Source organism: Tauraco erythrolophus, chromosome 3 (genome assembly GCF_009769465.1).
Source record: "Tauraco erythrolophus isolate bTauEry1 chromosome 3, bTauEry1.pri, whole genome shotgun sequence".
NCBI lineage: Eukaryota > Metazoa > Chordata > Aves > Musophagiformes > Musophagidae > Tauraco > Tauraco erythrolophus.
Window position 1 is genome coordinate 101,265,065 of NC_141467.1, and position 22,441 is coordinate 101,287,505.

The 22,441-nt window shown below is 41.5% G+C and overlaps 1 protein-coding gene across 28 annotated transcripts in view; it reads right to left on the minus strand.

Moving 5' to 3' along the window:
* Positions 1-22,441, minus strand: part of PTK2 (protein tyrosine kinase 2) — a 167,003-nt gene that overhangs the window by 15,620 nt on the left and 128,942 nt on the right. For 27 of the 28 annotated variants that reach the window (XM_086608868.1, XM_086608867.1, XM_086608897.1 and 24 more), the window contains 6 exons: positions 21,688-21,777; positions 19,972-20,176; positions 13,292-13,403; positions 10,312-10,398; positions 8,979-9,116; positions 6,815-6,946 (listed from right to left, as the gene is read on the minus strand). In XM_086608868.1, the coding sequence (XP_086464994.1) occupies positions 6,815-6,946; positions 8,979-9,116; positions 10,312-10,398; positions 13,292-13,403; positions 19,972-20,176; positions 21,688-21,777 (764 nt within the window). Of the gene's footprint in view, positions 1-6,814; positions 6,947-8,978; positions 9,117-10,311; positions 10,399-13,291; positions 13,404-19,971; positions 20,177-21,687; positions 21,778-22,022; positions 22,046-22,441 lie in introns of all 28 variants that reach the window. The other variant, XM_086608875.1, reaches the window with a different exon arrangement.

The window sequence follows — 22,441 nt, forward strand, 5'->3', positions numbered from 1 at the left end:
GAGAACATGGAAGTCTTGGCATTCTCAGGACATGCCAATTTGTAATGTCTCGGTGGGATTTTCTCAGGCTAAAAATTAAAATCTTATTTTAGCAACAGTTCACATCAATTATATTTGAATTGCAGTTCTCAGTGTCAAAATAGCACAAACCCACAACTATGTGGGAATTTCAGAAAAAAAACAAAGCCAAACATGATAAGGAAACTATGTGAGTTATTTCTTCCTAACCTTTCACAGGAAAGGACTATAAGTTTCTTGGCACAACACTGCTCTGTCTGCTGAGGAGTACTAAAAGGCATGCACATATATAGATCTTTATTTTATACAATTAAAAAACAATGCCACATCTTAGCAATACAGCCACAAAAGAAAGGTTCAAACTGGAAACTAAAGACAAACGAGGAAGCAGGTAATTAAACAGGCCCAAAAGAAGAAAAGCATTCTGCAAAACGTTCAGAGAGTTAGCAACAATGCCAAAAGTGACAAAATAAAAATCACTAACTTCACTGCACTGCTGAACTTAAAAGGCCACCTGAGAAGACACCGAGTGACACAGTTTCTTTGCTGGAACTTCTGCGAAGCAAACTAACTAGTGACCAGTTCAGCAGGCTCTCTCCTGGCATCATCACCTCCCTCGGTCTCCTATCTCTGGTTACTGATGATTCTCCTTCCAAGTCAAACTCTACATGAAAATACAGAAGGGATACCCTGTCTTAGAAGCAATTAAAAAAAATTAAATATGAGGATAGGTTTTGGTAGTTCCAAACTTCTGTCAAAACCAAAGCATCCTCAGAGGGCCTTTTAACTCAATGAATTGATTGATTTGCTTTTAAATTAATTCTACACACAAAAAGTCAGGGCTGGAAGACTGAACATACACATACTGTGGCCCTAAGGGAGTAACTTGATCCTCATGGGATGATTTTCTGTGTGTGCAAATACTGCGAAGGAAAGCCAGCTGGACATAAGTGCGAGTATCGCGGCGTGTCTGCCAGCCTGCCAAGTCGTGGGCCAAATCTTTCAGTCACAGCAAGCTGCAAGTGCCAGCAGGAGAGAGGTGCTCTTGTGTCTGTGGAGCATCACTTTTGGGGATGGAGGCTGTTCCTTCGGCTCCTATTTGCTATGCACTGTGTACAAGCAAAATCTTGATTAATCCCTGCCAATTTTAATTTTTTTTGGGGTGGAAGTACCCATATGATCAAAAAACAACTCAGAAGAAATGCAATGGCTTTAAATTGAAAGAGGGCAGATTTAGATTAGATATAAGGAAGAAATTCTTCACTCTGAGGGTGGTGAGGCACTGGAACAGGTTGCCCAGAACAGTTGTGGCTGCCCCATCCCTGGCAGTGTTCAAGGCCGGGTTGGATGAGGCTTTGGGCAACCTGGTGTAGTGGAGGGTGTCCCTGCCCATGGCAGGGGGGTTGGAACTAGATGATCTTTGAGGTCCCTTCCAACCCTACCAAAAAAAAAAAAAAAAAAAAAAAATCACAGAATCCCAGAATGTCAAGGATTGGAAGGGACCTCAAAGGATCATCTAGTCCAATCCCCCTGCTGGAGCAGGACCACCTAGATCAGATCACACAAGAACGCGTCCAGGCGGGTTTTGAACATCTCCAGAGAAGGAGACTCCACAACCTCTCTAGGCAGCCTGTTCCAGTGTTCTGCTGCCCTTACTGGGAAGAAGTTCTTCCTCATGTTTAAGCGGAACCTCCTCTGTTCCAGCTTATATCCATTTCCCCTTGAAAGGAGAAAGTGCAGAAACAACTCAGGAGAAAGTGCAGCGTGAGAACTTCATTAATTTCTTGTCATCCTGCTTGTCTGCTGAGGTCTACACACCACAGGATGTAACGATGAGTGAAAAGCTCAGTCCTCAAGACTGCAGCACCAAAAAAAAACCCTAACAGTAAGATTCCTTACGGAGAAGGCCACCCAGATGCCCACTTGTTTGGCGCAACGAGTTTGTACTGCAGCCATCTCACCCCTCCGCCTGCACATGGACAGAGACTGTCTTCTACAGTTAACCTGCACCAAGCTTTAAGTGCAGTTATGCTTTGTCTTCACTTCGGCTTCCTCAAAAATAATTCAGAGATTCCTGTCCTCCTTCCTGGAGGTGCTGCTACCAAGAGAGCACGAAAGCCCACAAGCTTATGGTGTCTATTAAAGCTACCGGCGTAGTGTGCAACATCAGCTCTCTATCAGGGTGTGGGAGGGAGTGTCAGTCCTTGGATAAAAGTCCCCCAAATCACGCCCTCCCCCTAGTTCTCCTCTCAGGTCCCAAGGGATATATTTAGTACAATTTAAATTTAAACTCTTCTTTACTCTGTAGTTTTTACACAACAGATTTATTTTCATCCAGGAGCTTCCCATGAAGAGAAATGTTTGTTTTCTCTTTTTTTTTGAGCAGAATTTCAGAATTCTGAATTCTTTTAAGGCTGCAGCTTGCAAACAAAATTTCTATCTCCTTTCAAGTATTGACTAGGCACATATTCTCAACGGACCAGTTTCAGGCAAACTGCTAACACAGATAACAACCTCTCCGAAGACCGGCAAATTTCCCTCTCAGTGCCACTGCAATTGCATTCTTCACCTGGGGTGTCTCTTCTAGCAGATACAGCATCGGTGCTGTTTGTACTTGTACTAACATGCTTTGAGTCGTATTTTTTTCCCTGTAGAAGCAGCAATAAATTTCGAGTCCTGAGCAAACTGGTGTCACTCTGGGGAAACAAAAATTGTACTAACAGAAACCTCACTGAGGATTTTGCTTCTCGTTGCAGTGTCTTACATCAAACGATTTGCAGTTACTCCCCTGTGAGTCCAATTCTCAGCAGTAGAATCGAGATACACTGTAGGAGCCTGAAGACTGTGTAAACAGAGCAGATTTCGAAAGTAGGCAGTTTTGACTGAGAACACTACACTGTATAGTTACACAAGTTAAAAAATAAAATCTGACTCTACTCTCTCTATTGTTCTCTGTGCTCAAAAGGAAAAATATTCTTCTGAAACCTGCCTGTAGCAGGCAAGGGACAGCAACGCTTCAGCAAAGCAATTTTATCAACATCTAAAGGTTAGTGCAGAAACGGGTCTCAAAGCAAGTGAGAGACACGACATCAGATTTGAAAAAAGTAAGTTGCTTCTCCCTCCTAAATCACCTGGAGTGAAATTCGGGAAGCACCTTCTCCCAAAAGAAGAAATGTCACTAGTCACTCACTAGAGGATACGAAGCAAAATGTGTGTGTGTGTGTAATATATGGATTATTTCTACACTGGACCTGTGTTTGGACTCTCATGTATGAATTGTGGATCTTTCAGGAGATCTGTAAGAACTCCAAGTGTGACTCCCCACAGTGACTTTTCTACCATTTTGACTTCTTCAGGGCTAAACCTAGAAAATGACACTCCTTTACCACAACAGACTAATCTATAAACTGAAGATTCCTCTGACATCCATCCTGCTATGGGTTAAAATATACCCTGCGGCTAAAATATAACCCCCAAAGTCTGTGTAGTCAAAACGTTAGTATGGAAAGAAAAAGAACTGAAGTCTGTTATGGATTCCAGTTCCTCATTTTGGCCCTTTAAGTTCATGCTTACTTCCACTCAAGACTTCCTCTGGTTTTTGTCTTTTTAACTCTCTAAGGGTTTACATCAACCAAATCCAGCTCTGGCAAAGCTGCACAGCTGTAAGGCTGCTAACGAGTTCATCAGTGCTAGTTCTCCTTTGAGTGGGTGGCTGCGATAAAAACTAACACATAATGAAAACACAGTAATTTTTTTTCCAAACGTATGCTAAGACTGCATAACAGATCAAAAGAAAAATCAGCAAGTCCCTCCTCAAGCAGCAATTTGGAGGACGGTAAACATCCTAATGGTCCAGAGGTTGAATCAAAACAAGAGTAACAAACTCCACCAATAATTATAATCTCTTCTGCAGAAAAAGTCAGAAAATTCAAAAAGGTCAGAAAGTTTTCTGCAGAAAGTTCCCACACAATCTCCTGCCACTTGAAATCACAATGTCTCAGTAAGTACATTGATTCCTCAAAAAGTTCTTGACCATCTTGAAAGTTTTAACCGACAATGGATCAATCTGACCTCCTTGTGAAAGTCACAAGCAACTGGTGCCACTCAAGACTGGAAAAGCTAATGCCTAAATTAGGGAAGAAATTTTCCTTTCCCCTCCTTCTCTTCAGCTTGTAATAAACTGGAGAAAGCAAGCTGGGGACAGTGGTTTCTTTACGGTCATCCAATGGCAAACTGTGAATTCCCACGTGCACTTACAAGGAAACCAGCCAAAAGCAAGCGTCAACATCCTTTAATCAGAAGTAACATCTTAACTCCGGCACTATCTGGACCTTGGCCAGAACTTGTACTGGACGTGGGGGCATCTACCGGTAGCTCTCAAGAGCTAGTAGAGATTTATCCTACCTTGGTTGTCTTCACAGCCATCGGCTGTTCAGAACGATTCTGAATGCTATACGTAACTGACCCCTGAGAGACTAAGACAATTCCATTGTCAAGGATTAAATGTCTTGGTAACACTGTCTATGTACAAGATGAGCTCTCCATTCCCACCCACTGGCTTCCTGTAGAATGAAGCATAAATTCTTACTTCGAAGGATCTCAACGTCCTGACTTCAAGATCCCTAAAAGACTGTTTTAAGTTCCATGAGAACCACAACCAGCAACTTTGGTGTCTAAAATAAAAATAATTCATCCGCACAACTGTGCTGGGTTTGTGTAAGGGGTTCTGGTGGTAGGAGAGAGGATTCACCCCCTGTACCTTCCTGGGCTCCAAAACCGCTCGGACCGGTCTCTGCCCAGGTCGGACCCCCATCCCCTCAGCCCGGGTCAGCCATCAGCGCCTCTGCCAGTGCCCGATTTCAGTCGGGACAAAGGAGCCCAATGGTGCTCCGGCCCTGCGGGGAGGAGAGGGGGGAGCGGGGGCTGCCCCTCCCCACCCCCGGCCGGCGGCGCCGGCTGGAAATGGCACGGGAGCGCCCTGTGCTGGTGCCGCTGGGCCGAGGGATCCGGAGAGCACGGCGGTCAGTGCGGTGGGGCGGGAGGAGGTGCCGGAGCGGGGATCGCCCTCAGCCCGCGGGGAGGGGCTGCAGCCCCCGCAGCCATGGCAGGCTGTGGGGCACAGACCCACCGCAGCCCGGGGAGAGCCCGCGCTGGAGCGGGGATGGCTGAGCCTGAGGGGGGGCGTGGGGAAAGGGATGCACGACTGAGCAGAAACGCATCTGAAGTCTGTGGAAAGACCCACGGCGGAGTGGGCAGCAGCTCCCTCCGATCCGTGACTGCGGCAACAGCCCGCGCTGGAGTGATCCGATGGGTCAGGATCGCGTCCTGCAGGAAGGGCTCACGGTGGAGAAGTCTGTGGACTGTCCAGTGAGGGGGGGATCCACTGGAGCAGGGAAAGAGTGTCAGGAGTCCTCCTCCTTTGAAAAGGAGCAGCAGTAACAACATGGATGAACTGACCTGCAGCCCCATTCGCTGTCCCTCTGCACTGCTGGGGAGGAGGGAGAGGCGGGATGAAGGGAAAGGCGGGAGGGGGGAGGTGTTGTTTTCAAGATCTGGTTTTGTTTCTTGTTGTCCTCCCAAGTAACTGTCAATAAATTGAATTGATTTGTCCCCGAGCCCAGTCTGTTCCACTCGGGGCCACGGTCAGTGGGTGCTCCCTCTGTTCCTGTCTCACCCTCAGCCCTTCTGTTCCATTTCTCTCCTCTCCCCCTCACCGAGGGCAGCCGTGAACAGCTGAGCGGTGGCTGAGCCGCCGGCGGGGCTGAGCCACGACAACAACTAAGATCTTCCTGGACACCAGCTGTAGACAGTGCTGAGAACTCTTACAGAAACCACAGACCATCATCATCATCTGCTTTAAACAGAGATCACATTTATTCAAACTTACCTCTCGTAACAAACCCATGGCACCTGCATTTAGAGAGGCATGTCTTGTAACGACATGAAACAAAATGCTTCCAAAGCGAAACATTCCTTGAAATACACTTCAGAACAAACACACGACCGATGTTTGTCATGACCTGTACCACATCACTGTAAATGATCCACCTGCCCAGTGAGGCTCACGCACCTGTAGGCTCCCCAGCATGAGCCCAATACAGAGTGATGTGGCACTACCATCTTCTGCTGCGTCTGTAGTCATCAGCCTCCAGTAGGAGAATTCTAACACAGAACTTGAATTTTGACAACTGAGAAGCCAGATTTAAACTGAAAACCATACACTAGTGGCACTAACAATGAGAACACATAGAACAGCAGAGAAACAGCAACAGAAGATCTCATCACCAATGCATTTCTTCTTCCTCATCCAGGTGATGTTTAGAACTTTTTCCCATCCTCACAGAGCTCTCTTAAATTACTTCTTCTCATTAACGTGTCTCATTATTCCTTCAGTGCAAGACTGCTTACAACTCTTACTACAGTCAGGATTGTTAGATGCTTGAGGGTTATCCCTTTTTGAGGAGTAAAGTATGAACAGATCTATCTCCTTACAACCAAACAGGCTTCAAACCAATCTCCAGATTGGCACAGAATTATACCCACAACTTCCCACACAAATACTCAGCTGGATAAAGTGAGACTGACTAAAAAACCCAGCTGTTGAAGGTTATTTGTAATACAGGATTCACTTACTAGCTGAATACTTAATTTAAAAACTGTTTCCAAACCTACATTTTAGTAGTAACTCCTATGTTCAGTAAATGCTCTCATTTCACAAAGCGACTAGTTTTATCAAGCTGCAATAAAAAAAGAAAAACCAAAATAAATTAAGAAACACTATGAAACAAAGTATTACCAGGAATCGTTCCTCTTTTTCAAGCCAACGCTGGTCTTCTTCCATCTCTTGTTGTTGTCGTATCAATCTCTCCTCCATGAGATGCGTGGGTAGAATCTGCCCCATTCCCCTTATGTCCAAAGTGCCTGAATCCTGCAAAACAGAGTAGGTTTATTCAGTCTCACAACAACTTAAAATTTGTATAAACAGTTACAAGAACTGACAGATTATAAAAGAATAGATTTTTAGAAGTCCAAATGCATAACAGCAGTCAAGTAGAGTTCCTTCAACTCTTTATAAACTGAAGCAGACCATCAGAAGAAACACTTTCCAACTACAAACATTTTATCTGTCTTGTTCCTAATCACTGGAACCAAAAAAATTTGAAAAATTCTGTTTTGTTTTTCAGCAACATTGTAACATCATATATTGCACATCATTTACGTTGGACAACAAAACCAGATTTATCAATTTTGTTTTCTTGGTCTTGAGCAATAATGTAACTATGCAATTGTTAAAAGATGCAAGATACATTTTTACCCAAAACAAATATGCTTTTCAGTTTTAGCCGACACTTGCAAAAACCATGTCACAAAAACATTTTAAATTATTTTTGAGCAAGTTTTTATGCATATCTTAAGCTTATGATACTGAATATACCATATCCCAATACTGTCTGGAAATCATTAGCAAACAGTGTACAAATTAGTATTTTTAATGAAGCCAAAGGGACTTTGGTAACAAACTTCATTAAGACTGTTTGTAAGTAACCGACTTGCCAAGCTTTTGTGAAAACTTTGGCTGCAATTGATTATTACCAACACTTGCAAAGCATTCACATGCTTCCACCAACACTTTATTCAAGGACAACATAGTTAGACTAAGCTGTTTCCACAGTCAATAAACCACAGGGATGTTGAGCTACTTGAGACTACAACCCTCAGCCATATCCAGTGTGAGCAACGACAGGATGACAGCAAGTTGCAATGGAAAATCCATGGAGAGTAGGGCAGTCAGACTGCAGACTCAGACACCTGTCTGCTCACCTGCAGTTAAGGGGTGAGCCTCAGTTATCACTTAAATGTTTATCAAAGGCAGAGAGAACAGAGCACTGGTTAGAGAGGAAAAGGATTTAAGACAGAAACTGCACAAAGTGAATCTCTGCGGGAGGATAGACCAGAATGACAAAAGTATAAAGTACTGGAGGAGAACAGAAAAAAAAAAAGACGGAAGGTTAAAGAGGGAATTAATTTGATGCTCCTCGCAGCAGCTCTGTGCAGTCGTGACAGGCTGAAAAGCACTTAACAGGAATATAACTCAAGAACAGTTTTGCAGGCCGTTTCAAAAGAGAGAGTTGGGGCTGTTCAGCCTGGAGAAGAGAAGGCTCCGGGGTGATCTTATAGCAGCCTTCCAGTACCTGAAGGGGGCCTACAGGAAAGCTGGAAAAGGACTTTTGACAAGGGTGTGTAGGGATAGGACAAGGGGCAATGGCTTTAAATTGAAAGAGGGCAGATTTAGATTAGATATAAGGAAGAAATTTTTTGCTCTGAGGGTGGTGAGGCACTGGAACAGGTTGCCCAGAGAAGTTGTGGCTGCCCCATCCCTGGAAGTGTTCAAGGCCAGGTTGGATGAGGCTTTGGGCAACCTGGTGTAGTGGAGGGTTTCCCTGCCCATGGCAGGAGGGTTGGAACTCGATGATCTTTGAGGTCCCTTCCAACCCAAACCATTCCATGATTCTATGATCCATTTTCTGTTCCGGGTAAATTACGGAGATGCCTCTCATACTTTAGCTATGCTGGATATCTCCCACGAGAGGTATTTTTAAACAGTTATGATATTATGTATTTCTGCATGAATGTTCCCATTTCTACTAACGGCAATAAGTTTCACTAAAGCCTTCTTTCAACAAATGCAAAATATTTGCTACCACTCACTTCGTTAAGACGATAGGGAGTAATAGCTTCATCAAAAATTTGTGTTAAGAGTTCACTTCAAGCCCAACCTCACACAGGAGGATTTGCTTCAAAAAGAACAGAATTCAGTTGTGACTCCCATCCCACTGCAGTGAGGCAATGTAAAAAACACCAGAGAAACATTTAATTTTCCTACAGTAATCTCCACATGTACCTAAATAATCAAAAATTCCTGTACAGAGTGCAACAAGAGATGGGACAGTTCACAGTACCTCCATGTTTGGTTGCCACACTGATATTTCCTGAGGCCGATGGTTCCAGGAATCTGCTTGATCCAAGAGAGAGGCCTGTCCAGGATAAATGCTGCCTGCCATGGCTGGTATTCCATGAGAACCAGGGTAGCCAGACACCTTTAGGGTTAAAAAAAAAAAGAGTTATATTAATAAGACCTATGCTTCCCCATAATTAATAGCTCCCCATCCCCAAGGCAGCAAATACACGAGTGCAGAAACTCCCAATTCAAGTAGCCACTGAGATGGAGGAGGAGGAGGGGAAGCAACACCAGAAGAAGGAAGCCAAGCCAAAATACGACACAAATCCTCTTTTTGAAGTCTTTGAGGACGCCTACCATTAACATAACAATAACTATTTGAGGACAACTGTATCTAAATATACAGAAATATGTAACTTTAGAGGATAACTGTAATTATTTTAGGATTGTTATCAAAACAGAAGCATCAGAAAGTGTGTTTTCACCTCCGCAGCCAAGAAATCAATGTCCTCTGACGAACAAAAATAAATCTATTGATGCATTTGCAAGAGCTACACATGCAGACCTCATACTCCACAGGAGCCAGCACACACGGCCCTGTGGAGCCACACAAAAATGTACCCCCAGTGTATGTTACAAGCTTAATTCTTGAGTGACAGCACGTAATTAGTGTGCTTAGCTGCGCCGCCTGAGAACTTCTCCGCAGAAAAAACAGAATAGTTTTAATGAGTCTCAAGTACTCATTAAAACAACGAAAATGTCCCTCTCTCCATGGAAAAAAAAAGACAACCCTCGACTGAGACTCCTGTATATGGCTGTAGCTTTGAACACACCCAAGAATGCCTAAAGTACTTTCATGACAAACTTTTGATTTAAATTTCTTCAGCAGCGTTAGGGTGAAAAGCAAAACCTGCGAGTATACGGTGTAGTAGATCTAACGCCAACAGAAAATAGAAACATTCCAGAGAAACATCAGGGAGCAGAGTATCAATAAGCCCCAGGAAAGTCTATCAGTTCGTGCCATTTTATAAGGCAAGTAATTTTATGGCTTAGCATAAAGTTAACGTGAACCCCACGTTCCTTCAATAAACACAAAAATGCCTGATGTGTTTCATCGCAGTTTTAGGAATTTAAGCACCGTATCAGATATGAAAATATTTACCACGTGGAGTAAACCTACCAGCCTCAGTCTGGGGTTTGTTCTGACGTAAACCAAAAACCATTTAACAGAACTCAATGAAACTAAACCACCTCAGTGAATCATTCCCACCAGCTGCAACCGAGTTACAAACCCCACGTTTGAAAAAATGCATGGACAGTGTTGGATGTAATACCTGGTAATGATTCGGCTGCACCATATGCTGCGGACTTGGATAAAACCCTTCACTGGATCTCGGACTGGGGTAACCAGGCCTACTGGGCTGCAAATGTAAAGGAATGTTTATAGTCTTTAGAAACAGAAGACTAAAACCAGAAAATTACTTTTCAGTGAGACAAACATTTACAGGTGATGCATCACAAAAGCAAGCTTAAAAATAAAACCACCCTGAAATAAATATTGCAAAATGACTAACGTTTTTCTGAAAAACTAAAATTTAGTTTTCCTCCACCACTCCTTAGAAATGGAAGCAGCTGAACTGTTTGCTAGGTATGTCAAAAAACAGTGCTTGCTCTGTGAATCCTTTGTGCACATGTAATTGCTTACACTAAATGACTTGCTCTGTGCTGTTTAACTCTAGAGATGACATGAGCTAAGAATGTAATTCTTAAATCAAGCCTCCAGGTGCAAATAAAGGATTGTTTTTAAGTTCATAATCTGCAGTAGATAAAGTTTTGCTATTAATTTGTTGCTTTTGTGACTGTTCCCGAAACTAAATTCTTTTGCTTCAGTCAGAACACACATCAAACTAGTTTGTTTAGCATGAATATTTCCATGTGTTATTCTGAGGACTAAAGTTAGTTCTGATAATTAACTTCTGTGTAACTAATTGCCTCAATGTGGAAGCTGCTTTTGATCATGTTCTGAACTCCACGGTCGCTTCATTATCCATGCTTTATTTTGCAACCCATTTCCAGCCACGAAAACACAAGACAGAACTAGCTCCTATTAGAAAGGACAACGAAAGAACAGGCTACCAAGCGTCTTTATCTGACTATCTTACTTTACCCCTTCAGAAGAAACAACAATAATTTCCACCTAAACAAACAAGATGTATAATCACAGGAATGCTTGAGAAAAGTCACCTGAAATTTGGACAGCAGTATTACAATAAACTGCAAGAAAAGGAGCCTGGTTTTCTGCACACGTGGAACAGATTATCCTTTTGGCATAATAGGTATATGAATTTCACACTACTGAAACAAGTGATGTTGGAAAATGTTGCTCAGAACAACATGTTTTTATGTTCTAAGCAGAAGTGTTCTGTTATTTTGTTTGATATTAACCTCCAAAGGTATATATATACTTTTTTTTTTTTTTCTTATGAGGAACAGTGCTGCTGGGTGATTCGGGAGGAGAATAATCAACTCAAGAGTGGAAAAAAAAATCTCCAAACCTCATCATTCTGCAAATGGGCTCTTTCAGTCCTTCTGGCAGTTAAAGGCAACGACCACTTTACTTTGAGATTGCAGAATTTTATCATCACTTTAAGAAAAATGTCATTATCACTCTGTACTAGGGTATCTTCTGTCTTAGGTTTCTAAGTGAAATCACTGTGAGATACAAGTAATTTCACAGTACAAACTGCGATATCCGTGAATTGTTTGAGAATATGTAGGAGTTCAGGGCTATAAATAAAATGGAGTTTAAGACCTATAAAGATCTGAAACTTTCATAATGAATTGCTGGATGAAAAAAATCAGTTTTCACCATTAGAAAATTAAATAATAACTTCAGAGATACTTAAAATCTCGTATCTACGAAATTCAACTCGTTCAAACGTCATTAGTACACGCACCCATATTTTACACAAAAATAATGTATAAAAACCCTAACCAACAACTGCATCACATATACAGCGAGGATATGTGGACACCCCCTCAAAATAGATATGCTGTGCTATAATTAATGCCAATCTTACCACATCTTTTGTCAAGTGTTTCAGTTCACACATCACACCTAAAGCTCAAATGATGGCAATTTCTAATACGGTGTAGCTCATACATGACATCAGTAAAAAGTATTTATTCTATCTGGATTAGCCCCAAAGCTTCAAGACTAAACAAATTCTTAAAACAAGGTTCTAATAATTAAGTAGCATATTGTTCCAATTTATGCAGTTTATCCGCTTCTTTAACTTGGAACACTGTCTGTTGATATATACACCAAATCCTGCTAGTTAATCTCAGATGACTGAACAGGTTGATGGATTGTTTGCTGTTTCTAGCTTGAAATGAAAGCAACAATTCCAGTGCCCATATTTCTTGGTTGCCATAAAGCTATCAAACTGCAGAACCAAGCTGGGAAATCTATCAGGCAACAATCTGGAAATAAAACAAAATCAAAATAAGTTGCTTTCCTGCGACTGTTGGGGGATATGTGCGGCAGAAGGTGTCACATGAATACTACTGAAACCATTAGCAGCACCAGAGCTCAAGCAGGGAGCTAAAAGAATTCATCACAAACTGATCAGAACGCAGATAATATTCCACATTTCAGTGGTAACCGCACGAAATGAAATTCTTGAAACACAGGGCTGATCCCACGAAGTGCAAAATAATTCCAATGAGAAGCAGACAAGTTAGTGAAAGAAGAGAGCGCTCAGCAACTGGTGGGGTTAGACTACCACAGCTGCAGAACACATCAGCAATGTGTTATGTTATCAGCAATCCAAACAGGACAGACATGCAATGAAGTAAAATTAAGTGTAAACTAAAATATATAAGGTCCTTGGAAATAACCCCTTAATTTTCTGTCCAGAATTAGGAAAATGCAATTAGTTGATTTCTATCCTTTCGCTATAAACTTCATGGTGGTCTGAGAACTCACCAGCTAACGTTTCTTAGGAGTGCTGTGAGAAAACAGAAAAAAGCAAAGGCCAGGTAACAATTTTGTGGCAACTATGGTAGTCTTTTTCAAGTTAAATAACAAGAAACAGAAAATCGTTAGTGTGACATTACAGCCTGGATCAGTTCTAATAACAGTTCGAGTAGAGCTGGGTCGTTTCAGGAAAGTACTAGCAGATGATGACAAAACTGGCCAGAATGCCATTGTTTGAAAAAACCTGTCAAAGGAGGCTTTGAAGAAATAAATGGAATAAAAAGGCGTTTTTTTGTTTGTTTTTTTAAACACATATCATTTGCAGTCTTAGGTACCTTGGGAGGAGCTTCATCTGATCCTCCTGAGTCCCAGGATACTGTGACTTGTCGCCTGGATTCCATTCTCATTCGTTCTTCTTGCTGCAGCTTCTCTTCCTCCAGTATTGTACTAAGAAAAACGCATCATATTTAAGTAAAACTCCAGTTCAGGGTCTAAAAAACCTCTCCCCAGAGCTCTCGCATTGTTCAGACTAACAAACACCATTTGACAAAGTGATTGAGCACTGAAACACAAACTTCTTTTACTTATATTGGTCAGGTTTCTGAAAACCAGTACCAGGAAGAAACTCCACAGGATTACCAGCATAATTTTAACAACACAAGCAGCACCGAGTGTTTAGAAAGCTGTTGATCCGGCACAAAATGTTTTTTTGCATGTTAACAGTTCTTTTGATGTGCAATTACACAGAGAAATCGTCAAAGACAATTAATTGAGCACTTACTTGCATGAAAACTTATTTTTCACAAGAAAACATTCTGCTGAACCACTGCAAAGGTTCTAAACTGAAAATGTTCTTTACTGAAACTCGACAGAGCTTCAAATCCCTGTTTTTTTGGTTTTTGTTTTAAACAAAGTAATCAAAAACATTTTAAATACTATGGCTTCAGCTCTTACGTTTTAGTCTAACCAGGAACACATTCAGCAAACTAATTCAGCAAAACAGAAATATCTGACAGTATTCACTCGGCTTCCGAACACTCAGGTCAAAAGGCTACACTTTCACCGAAGAACGAGACAGTAGTAAAAGCAGTTTGCTACTTACCACTGTTCTGACTATTAAAAAGACTGTTTGAAGTTCAACGTGATACTGCTGCCCCCGCAGCTGCCTCCTCCCAGTTCTGCTATGTGGATTATTAATGTTGGATATTTGCCATTTGAAAAATACTCGGAATGAAGCTTTGAAATAGTGAGCTGCAAATTCGCTGGAGCTGCACGCTGCATGGATAGTCTGGAGATGTGACTAGGGCTGACGATTTACGTATCGCTATCCCCAGAGCAAAAATAATCCTGTAAAGGAGCTATTCCAGCTTCTTTATCACTCCAGAGCTCCCAGAACAAAGCTAGGTTCTGCGTTTATAATCTCCTGTTCAGCCTGCTAAATAACCACCCAGAATTACTCATGCAGGGGATGAGATCAACTACAGCAATCTATTCTAATCTTGGAACTTTACTGCTTATTTCAAGAATAAATTCCTGCTTGGTTGGAGATGTGAACTTTGCTATTCCTTACTCAGCCAAAAAATAAAAATCTGTGCCACTTCTAAAAAGCAGAGAAGCCATCTCGTCCCACTGCAGCTAAACCGAGTTTATAAGTATTGCTGCAATTTCAATCCATCATTGCTGGAGTAACACAAGAATGTGGAACAAAAACAAAATCAGTCGAGCTATTTGCAAAAGCCATCCTGATAAAACTACCACGGAAACTCAGCCACAGCCCAATGGAGGGAAGTAAAAAGAGAAAATCTTTTGATTTCACCATTCTCTTCCTTCAGAACAAGGAAAACAGCAGTATTTCTTACTTGAACCCATGAAGAACTAGCAAAAAACCCACTGCTTTGAAGTTTGGTCATAATTCAGATATTTGTATGCAGCAGGAGAAATCGGCCAACACACATCCATAGCCACGAACCAGCATTATGATCTTCCAAGAAATATCTCAAGATCTAAAAACCGCAACAACACAAAAAATCCCACCCCGGCAAAACCAAAGCTGTTCTAAGGAAGCTGTTGATACAGCGTTGCTCTAATCTCAGCAAAAGGACTGGAACAGGAGGCGGCTAAAAGCCGTTGCCTAAATTTAGAGATGGCTTATTGACAATTTGGGGCCATGAACATAATTGGTCACAGCACGGTCCTGTTTTTTCCATAAAAAGGAATGAAACACCAATGCCCATCCGCTGGGCTACCAAAGCCATTGTATCTGTTATGTCACGATATTTAATATAATACAACCAACTTCAATCATATTACTGGAAATGACAAATTTCTACTGAAACAACTTGTTTTTCATCACATAGCCTCAGCTTCTTGCCTTACAACTCCGTTTCATCCCATCTTGCTATTTCTTTGCCTGTGTCATCAGGAGGTCCTTTCCCCAGCAACCCAGTAAAGCAGCCTGGGCAAAGGCTGCTCAGCTGCCGCAGAACTGGTACTCGGATGCCCTTGAGTACTACTGACGAGAATATAAAATAGAAATGCCTCAGAGAAGCATTATTCAAAAAAACCACACAGGATGTAAATGACTCACAGAAACATCTTTGTTTTTACAAAGGGAAAACTAATCCATAGACGAAGTCAAAGCGTGCCAAGAGATATTTTTGACTGTTTCTCAGTGCAGCTGCTTAAGAACTCTGAACAGTTTATTATAATTTGCAGAAGGTCAGGAAAGTCAAATCTAGGCATATTTTCCCAAACTGCACATATTTTTAGCAGCAAAGAGGAGCAAGCAGAGAAGTACTTCTATTCATTTGATTTCTCTAGCAAATCTCAACCCATCATCTTGGCTAGGTGAAGCCTGACGAAGAATCTCAACTACTGCAAGGCTGCATAATTGATCAACTTACTTCATTTACAAATAATCTTTTTACTGAAATTGGCCTGTGATGTTGAAAACGAAACATTTACTGGGAGCTTCAGTGTAGGAATATCCGAAGAACTAAAATGTATCCTTACATTTCAAAAGGCACAGCAATGCCAGTGTTTGCTGCTATGGTGGTGAGGGAACCTACAGTAAACGCTGACCCCGAACAAGCAGCATTTTTTTTTCCCCTCTGAGGTCTCTGCCCAGCAGAAATGCAAAGCTGGACGCAGAAGAACATATTTTCACATCCTGCTCTAATTTAAATAGACTTTCCTGTGGATTATAGATTATTCCTAATGGTCGCTGTCAAAGAGCAAAAGGCAAATGAAGCATTCTGCATCCTCCATCATGTATTTGAAGTATGTGTCAAAATATTTTTTTGGCAGGATGCCACAAAAGGAGAGGACTCAAACTGCCCTCACTTTCATCAGTTTTGTTTCTTTTACTTAGAAGCAACGTTTCAAGACCTACATCAAATACAGTCACAAAAAGGCTCTACTCAAGTTCTCATCAGTTAATTATCTCACTGTTGTCATAAAAACAGATGTTAAAAGCATGAATAAGTATTTTTTCTTTTTTTTTTAAAAACTCTTTTTAGAGCTGTATTTAATATGTGACCTGCAGCGTTGGGATGTTAGTGGGGTCATCCACTGTGTTAAAACCTGTGCTTCTTCATCAGTGACCAACAGAAGTTGGGACTGGCACTCGTACCACGGCAGTGATACCTCTGCTCTTTGTTTTGCTATTTTTGGTAGAGAGAAAGTTATCAACAGGTACTTTAGATGAAATTAATTCAATGATGCAGTGAAAAATGTGCAACTACATTAATCCAAAACCTCAAAATTAGAATCCAACTTAACCTCCAACGCAAAAAACCCCAGTTTTAACAGAATTACCAACCAAAGGGACATTCAGGGCACCACGACCCACAAGCACAAGCCTGGGACCTTGTAAGAAAACCTGGGTGTATACTGGTGCTACCTTAGCAATGCACACTTGCAGCATATTGAACACGGCAAAGAATAAATTAAATTTGATAATACACATGTGTATGAAAGTGTATGGTAATAGCGAGTGTACAATTACAGTATAGTAAGGGGCTGGGAGTCATTCTGAAGAGAAACACACTAGAAGTCACATTGCATGACTTGGGTACACTGAACACTTTGCAAAGGGCCTTTTATATTATTTAGCAAGACGAAAAATCTCTTCTACACAAAACCAGCAAGGGAACACACGCTTCCTGATTAAAATATCCCAGATTCTAAGTCTGGCCCAGTCAGTCAGAGTAGAGCAGCAGGGTAGCACCTCACCTTCCTGACTTAATCTCACTTTTATCACCTTTCCTCCCTGCAAATCGAAAAAGGGACCTAGGATGTGAGGAGGAATTACACTTCGAAATCCACAATCCACCCATTTGTTTCTACGTTTGCCACGAAGATCAACTCACCCCTACCCACTTCAGACAGACCAAATGCTATAAAATACCAGGCCTTATTAGTACCTTAATAACACTAAATAAATTCTACAGAAATCAGCATCTTTGCAGTGCACAATCTGCTGCAAATCAAGTTTGTGGAAAGCAGATGTTACTCTGAAATGGGAAAAGCATCAAATAACAGAGAACACACGAAATGCTTATGCTCCCATCAGTGCTATTTCAGATGCAGAAAAGAAGTTTTTTCCCAAAGCCATGGACTTTTTCTCATTAAAACAGAGAGAAACGTTGCGGTGCTGTATCATTGGCTTCGAGCAAACAACTAGTCTGCTCTCAGCTTGAAAAGACTACCCTGGACAGGATCCAGAACGAGCAGCGGCAACACCACACAGAAAAGGCCACCAGGGAAATGGCTTGTTTTTGCAAGTTCATGGGAATCTGAGTTTTGAAACACAATCTTTCCTAGCTGCCTGAGATTGCCTCATCCTAAGAGAATTGGCAGCCTCTCCAACGAGACGCTGACTCCAACTGTGAGCAGCGCAAATACACCGTAAGGACAACCGTGGTGCCTAACTTCCAGGAGATAAAGGTCACCAGTTTGGAGTGGTAGAAAACTCTCTGCTTTGGTGAGAAGAGAGTAAAACCAGGGTTGCTGTGGCCTCAGGAGAGAGCTTGTCCTCTAAACAATGCTTCAAATCATCTGGCATGACCAGAGGAACAAAAAACCACCCCCCTTGGCGCATGTCTCATTCAGAACCAGAGAATCGTTTAGGTTGGAAGAGGCTCCTGGAGGTTTTGAATCCAGTCTCCTGGCAAAGCTGGGCTCCATGCACAGCAAGGTCAAGTTGCTCAGATCCTTTTCCAGTCAAGGTCTGAAAACTTCCCAGCATGGAAAATTCCAGAATCTCTCTGCGTGCCCTGTTTCAGTGCTTACCCAGATGCTTTTGTGACTAACAAGAACTTGCGCTGCTGCGAGTTGTGACCGTTGGCTCTCGCTCTTTGGCTCTGCGCTTCCGAGGAGGGCCAGGCTCTTGGGAACTCATCTGTCCTGTTGAACTGGTGATATCTTTCCACATCTTTCACTTCTCCTCACCTCTTCCCCCTCCAGACTCATGCTGTTACAAGGGCTGCTGCCTTCGCTCTCTCTCTGAGTACAGCCTACATTCATTTCACTCTCCAACACAATTACTTTTATTCTGAATTTACTCATCCTCTTCCCTTGCTAGTGAGATACTCTCTCTGCCTGGGTTTACATGCCACAGCCATCTCCCCAGTCACATTTTTTTAGGGCTTCACTCTTCTCTGTGCCAGCCAGCTGTAAATTATCAGTACAATCTGACTGCAAATTAATAAGAATTCTATTCTTCCAGAGCCAAAAAAAAAAAAGCAAGTGAATTGCCAATTTCCTCCTATTACTCAAATCACACAACCGTGTCATATCTTTTCCTTGCAATCCCTACCAAGCTTTACCATTCCTTCCTTTGCAGTTAACTCCACCCAGTCAATAGCATAAGTTCTTGGTGAGAAGGGCTACGTCTTCCTCTACCTAGTAAATTACTCGTCTACACAGGAGCTCCCAGAGTAACAGATGGCAGAACCACACATTTTAAGAAATGGGATGAAACTTAGAGGTAGCTAAGTTATCCATACAGCAACTCTGAAACAGCATCATATTAAAATTGTCTCTTTTTTTAACCACCTGTGAATTCTCTTCTACCATGAACACCCAGTGACAGCATAAAATCATATTACGAAAATAAAATATGCCACAAAGCACAACTTTGAAACAAGACATAAAACTGAAGAATTTGGCAATGAATGACAACAATTCCAAGAGTGAATTTGCAGTGTACAATACCTACATACTGTTTGAGGCTTATATTGACGTAGGTAAAATAGATACTGAGCACTCATTAAATCCTAAAGGTGGTCATAAATATAAAATTTGTCTACACAATCTCTCAGTGATGTTTCACAGTTTAAACAGCACTCCCATTTTGTGCCTGGTGAAATGGAGATACAGACACTGGAACAAATCATTGCAGAATAAACTAGGGTGTGAATTTAGTCTGGTGTCTAAAGTGTGTGCTCACATTTATTCCAAGATAAACATAAGGTAGTCTATATCCTGGTTTACAAAGGGCAAAGGAATTTCTAGTTAATGACGCTGCATTTATTGCAGACTCCGCAATTGCAGAGACACAGCTGCCACGGGGCAGCCAGTGTGCTGCATATGTTAAGGAAATAACTTTCAACAGCACTCACCTGATGGTTCACTTAAGAAAGGACATATTTCTACCTTAAAACTGTACAATGCATGTTTGACTAAGTCATCACTCTAAATTCTTTCTACTCCCCTCCCCAAGGACTGTAGCGTAAATAGTTAAAATTATAAAACAAATTTCTAGTAAAATATGAAGTTCTTCTTGAGAGAGAAAGGTGATTCATATTTCCAGTTACGTGAATTTATTGTCTAGTCTAATTCTCTCCAACAGATAAAGTTTGGATTTCCAAAAGACTACCGGCAACCTGGCCTTCTGAAGATAACTGAAAACCTCTGTCTTGCATTTTCCACGGAAAGAAATACCGTAAGAGAAGATACAGCGTAAAGAAATATTTCTGAACAAGGAATGAACCTTTCAGAAGTATAACCCTACCTGAGTTGTGCTTTAAGTTCAGTAAACCTGGGTCGTCTGCTAGGGTCGTACGCCCAGCACTTGGTCATAAGGCTGTAGAGGGTAGGAGGGCAGTTTGGAGGCATTGGGAGCCGCTCACCGTTCTCAATTCGCCCAATCACATCATTGTTCTTCACTCCCTGGAAGGGCTTTACCCCATGCATTAGGATCTCCCACATACACACACCTGAGAAAGGCACACAAACAGTTTTCCCCAGTGTCAGCAAACAACAAAACCTCTTAAAAAAGAAGCGAAGCCCAGTTTTGTACAGCCAAACACAATTTCTTCTGAAACGTATAGCCAGGGAATCAGTTTTGACTTACCGGCTGGCAGCAGGGAGGAGTGATGTGCAGTAGGATTATACACACAGAATTCATCTGAACTATTTATGAGGAAGCATGACCCACAGCTGGCTCATGGCAGCTTCACATGTAGCTACCTTTTACCTGTTGTAAATCAGAATGGTTGCTCATATTCAAACCTCCTCTTTTATGAGGCAGAATGAGCTGTGTTTGCTTTTCCCTTTGACGAGTTCCCACTGGCTTGTTTCGACACGTAGAGCGTGTTTTCACTTTGAGAGTGTTTTAACGCTGGCATTGATCCAAATCTTTTGTGCTGAAACTATGTAATAAAACAGTTTCTGTTGAAACTACGTTAAAAGCACAAAGGGAAAAACGGTCTGTCAGTTTGGGATTGGCCAGAATGTTCCATAGACTTCATTTTTCTAACTCAGACTGTACTAGAGTTTTCTTCAAACTGTTATAAATCTGCTAAAATTCACATACTCTTCACTTAAAACCATTCAAATTTTATTTTGTCGAGAAGGTGAGCCCTAACTTGTCTGCCCTGCTATTATTTCAAGCCTCATCAGTTTTGTTCTCTTACACTATCTTTGTCCTGTTTGTCCAGACCTACAGTAGTTTGGACCAGTTTGAGCACAGGTGAATAGATACATATACAAGTCTGCATATTTAGGAAAAAAGACCAAGGCTTCAGGATATTTCCATTTCCCCTTATTTTTACTCAGTTTCTGGTCATATTTTGTAAGCTAGCAGGAGCTATGAAAGACAAATTAAGTAGGAATTTAGCATTAAAGATCTGGAAACAGGACATCATGTAGGCTGAGCTATGCATTAAGCAAGAAAGTAGGCATATCACCACAAAAGAAAAAGTGAAAATATAAAATAGAAACAGTAAATTCATAGATTTCTAGGTTGGAAAAGACCTTAGAGATCATCGAGTCCAACCATCCCTAATCCCCATTAAACCATATCCTCAAGTAGATCATCCACCCTATTCTTAAACACATCCAGGGATGGGGACTCAACCACCTCCCTGGGCAGCCTATTCCAGTGGCTAAATAACAATGATTTAACAAAAAGAAATCAGAGGGAAAAATAACAGTAAAAAAAAAAATCATCTCCGTTATGACTATGCCCTGATTTCCTTGTACCTTCATTTCTGTCAGCTTCTTACTACAGGTGAAAAGGCACACGAAAGTTAGGCTTATTGAGTGGGAAAAGGAAAGGAAAATACAGGATGGAAAATGCACTGGAAGAAACGAGATTTTTCAGAAAGTACAGGAACAACAGTGCCAAATATCCGGAAATTATTCATTTACAATAGTGAAAATGTTAAAAACACTGAACTCTGCCAACACAACACTTCAGAAATCCCACCATTTGGTATGCACTTACCAAACATCCACACATCGCTAGCTGAGGTAAAGCGTCGGAAGTTGATTGACTCTGGAGCCATCCATTTGATAGGTAATTTTCCTTTGGAAGCTACAGGGAAGGTAAGAGAAGGAAGGCTTTTATTCTTACTACTGAGCTCATAGATTTTGTTCTCAGTGAAATAATTCACAGGCAAAACCGATCTTCAGCGAAGCGCTTAGATTTTGTACAAGAGGTTTCTGCATGGTCTGATCAGTTCTGCTGGCAGTCTTTTATCTAGAGAGAAGAGCAGCACTTTGCCTAAATATTCAGACTGACTGAGCTCCTTCAAGTTAATTCTTATTTCGAGATGCGACTGTTGCTTCCAGTTAAGAACGTGCTCGCACCGACTCTGAAACAGTCACAAAACCTCAGCAAGGAAGTAGGTGTTTTTAAATGATTCATTAAAAAAGGGGAGGTTGGTTTGGCCTTACATAAAACAGAAAAAAGAACCAACAAACCCCCAAATAATCCCCCAAACCTCCCAATAAAGCCTCCAACAACTAACACCAAAAGCACAACAAGAAATGATTAAGTCAAAAGTATTCCTCCTCTCCTCTCGGCAATTAAAACGACGATACATAGCTTGCAGCGATTCGAGACAAACGGAACAAGGAAACATGACGGAGTGTAAGGGGACAGATGAAGGTTATTTGAAAATGTAAGACTGAAACTAGAGAGGCACTGAAGATCAGATTTCTGAATACATGGTTTCATAATATACACCAGATTTAAA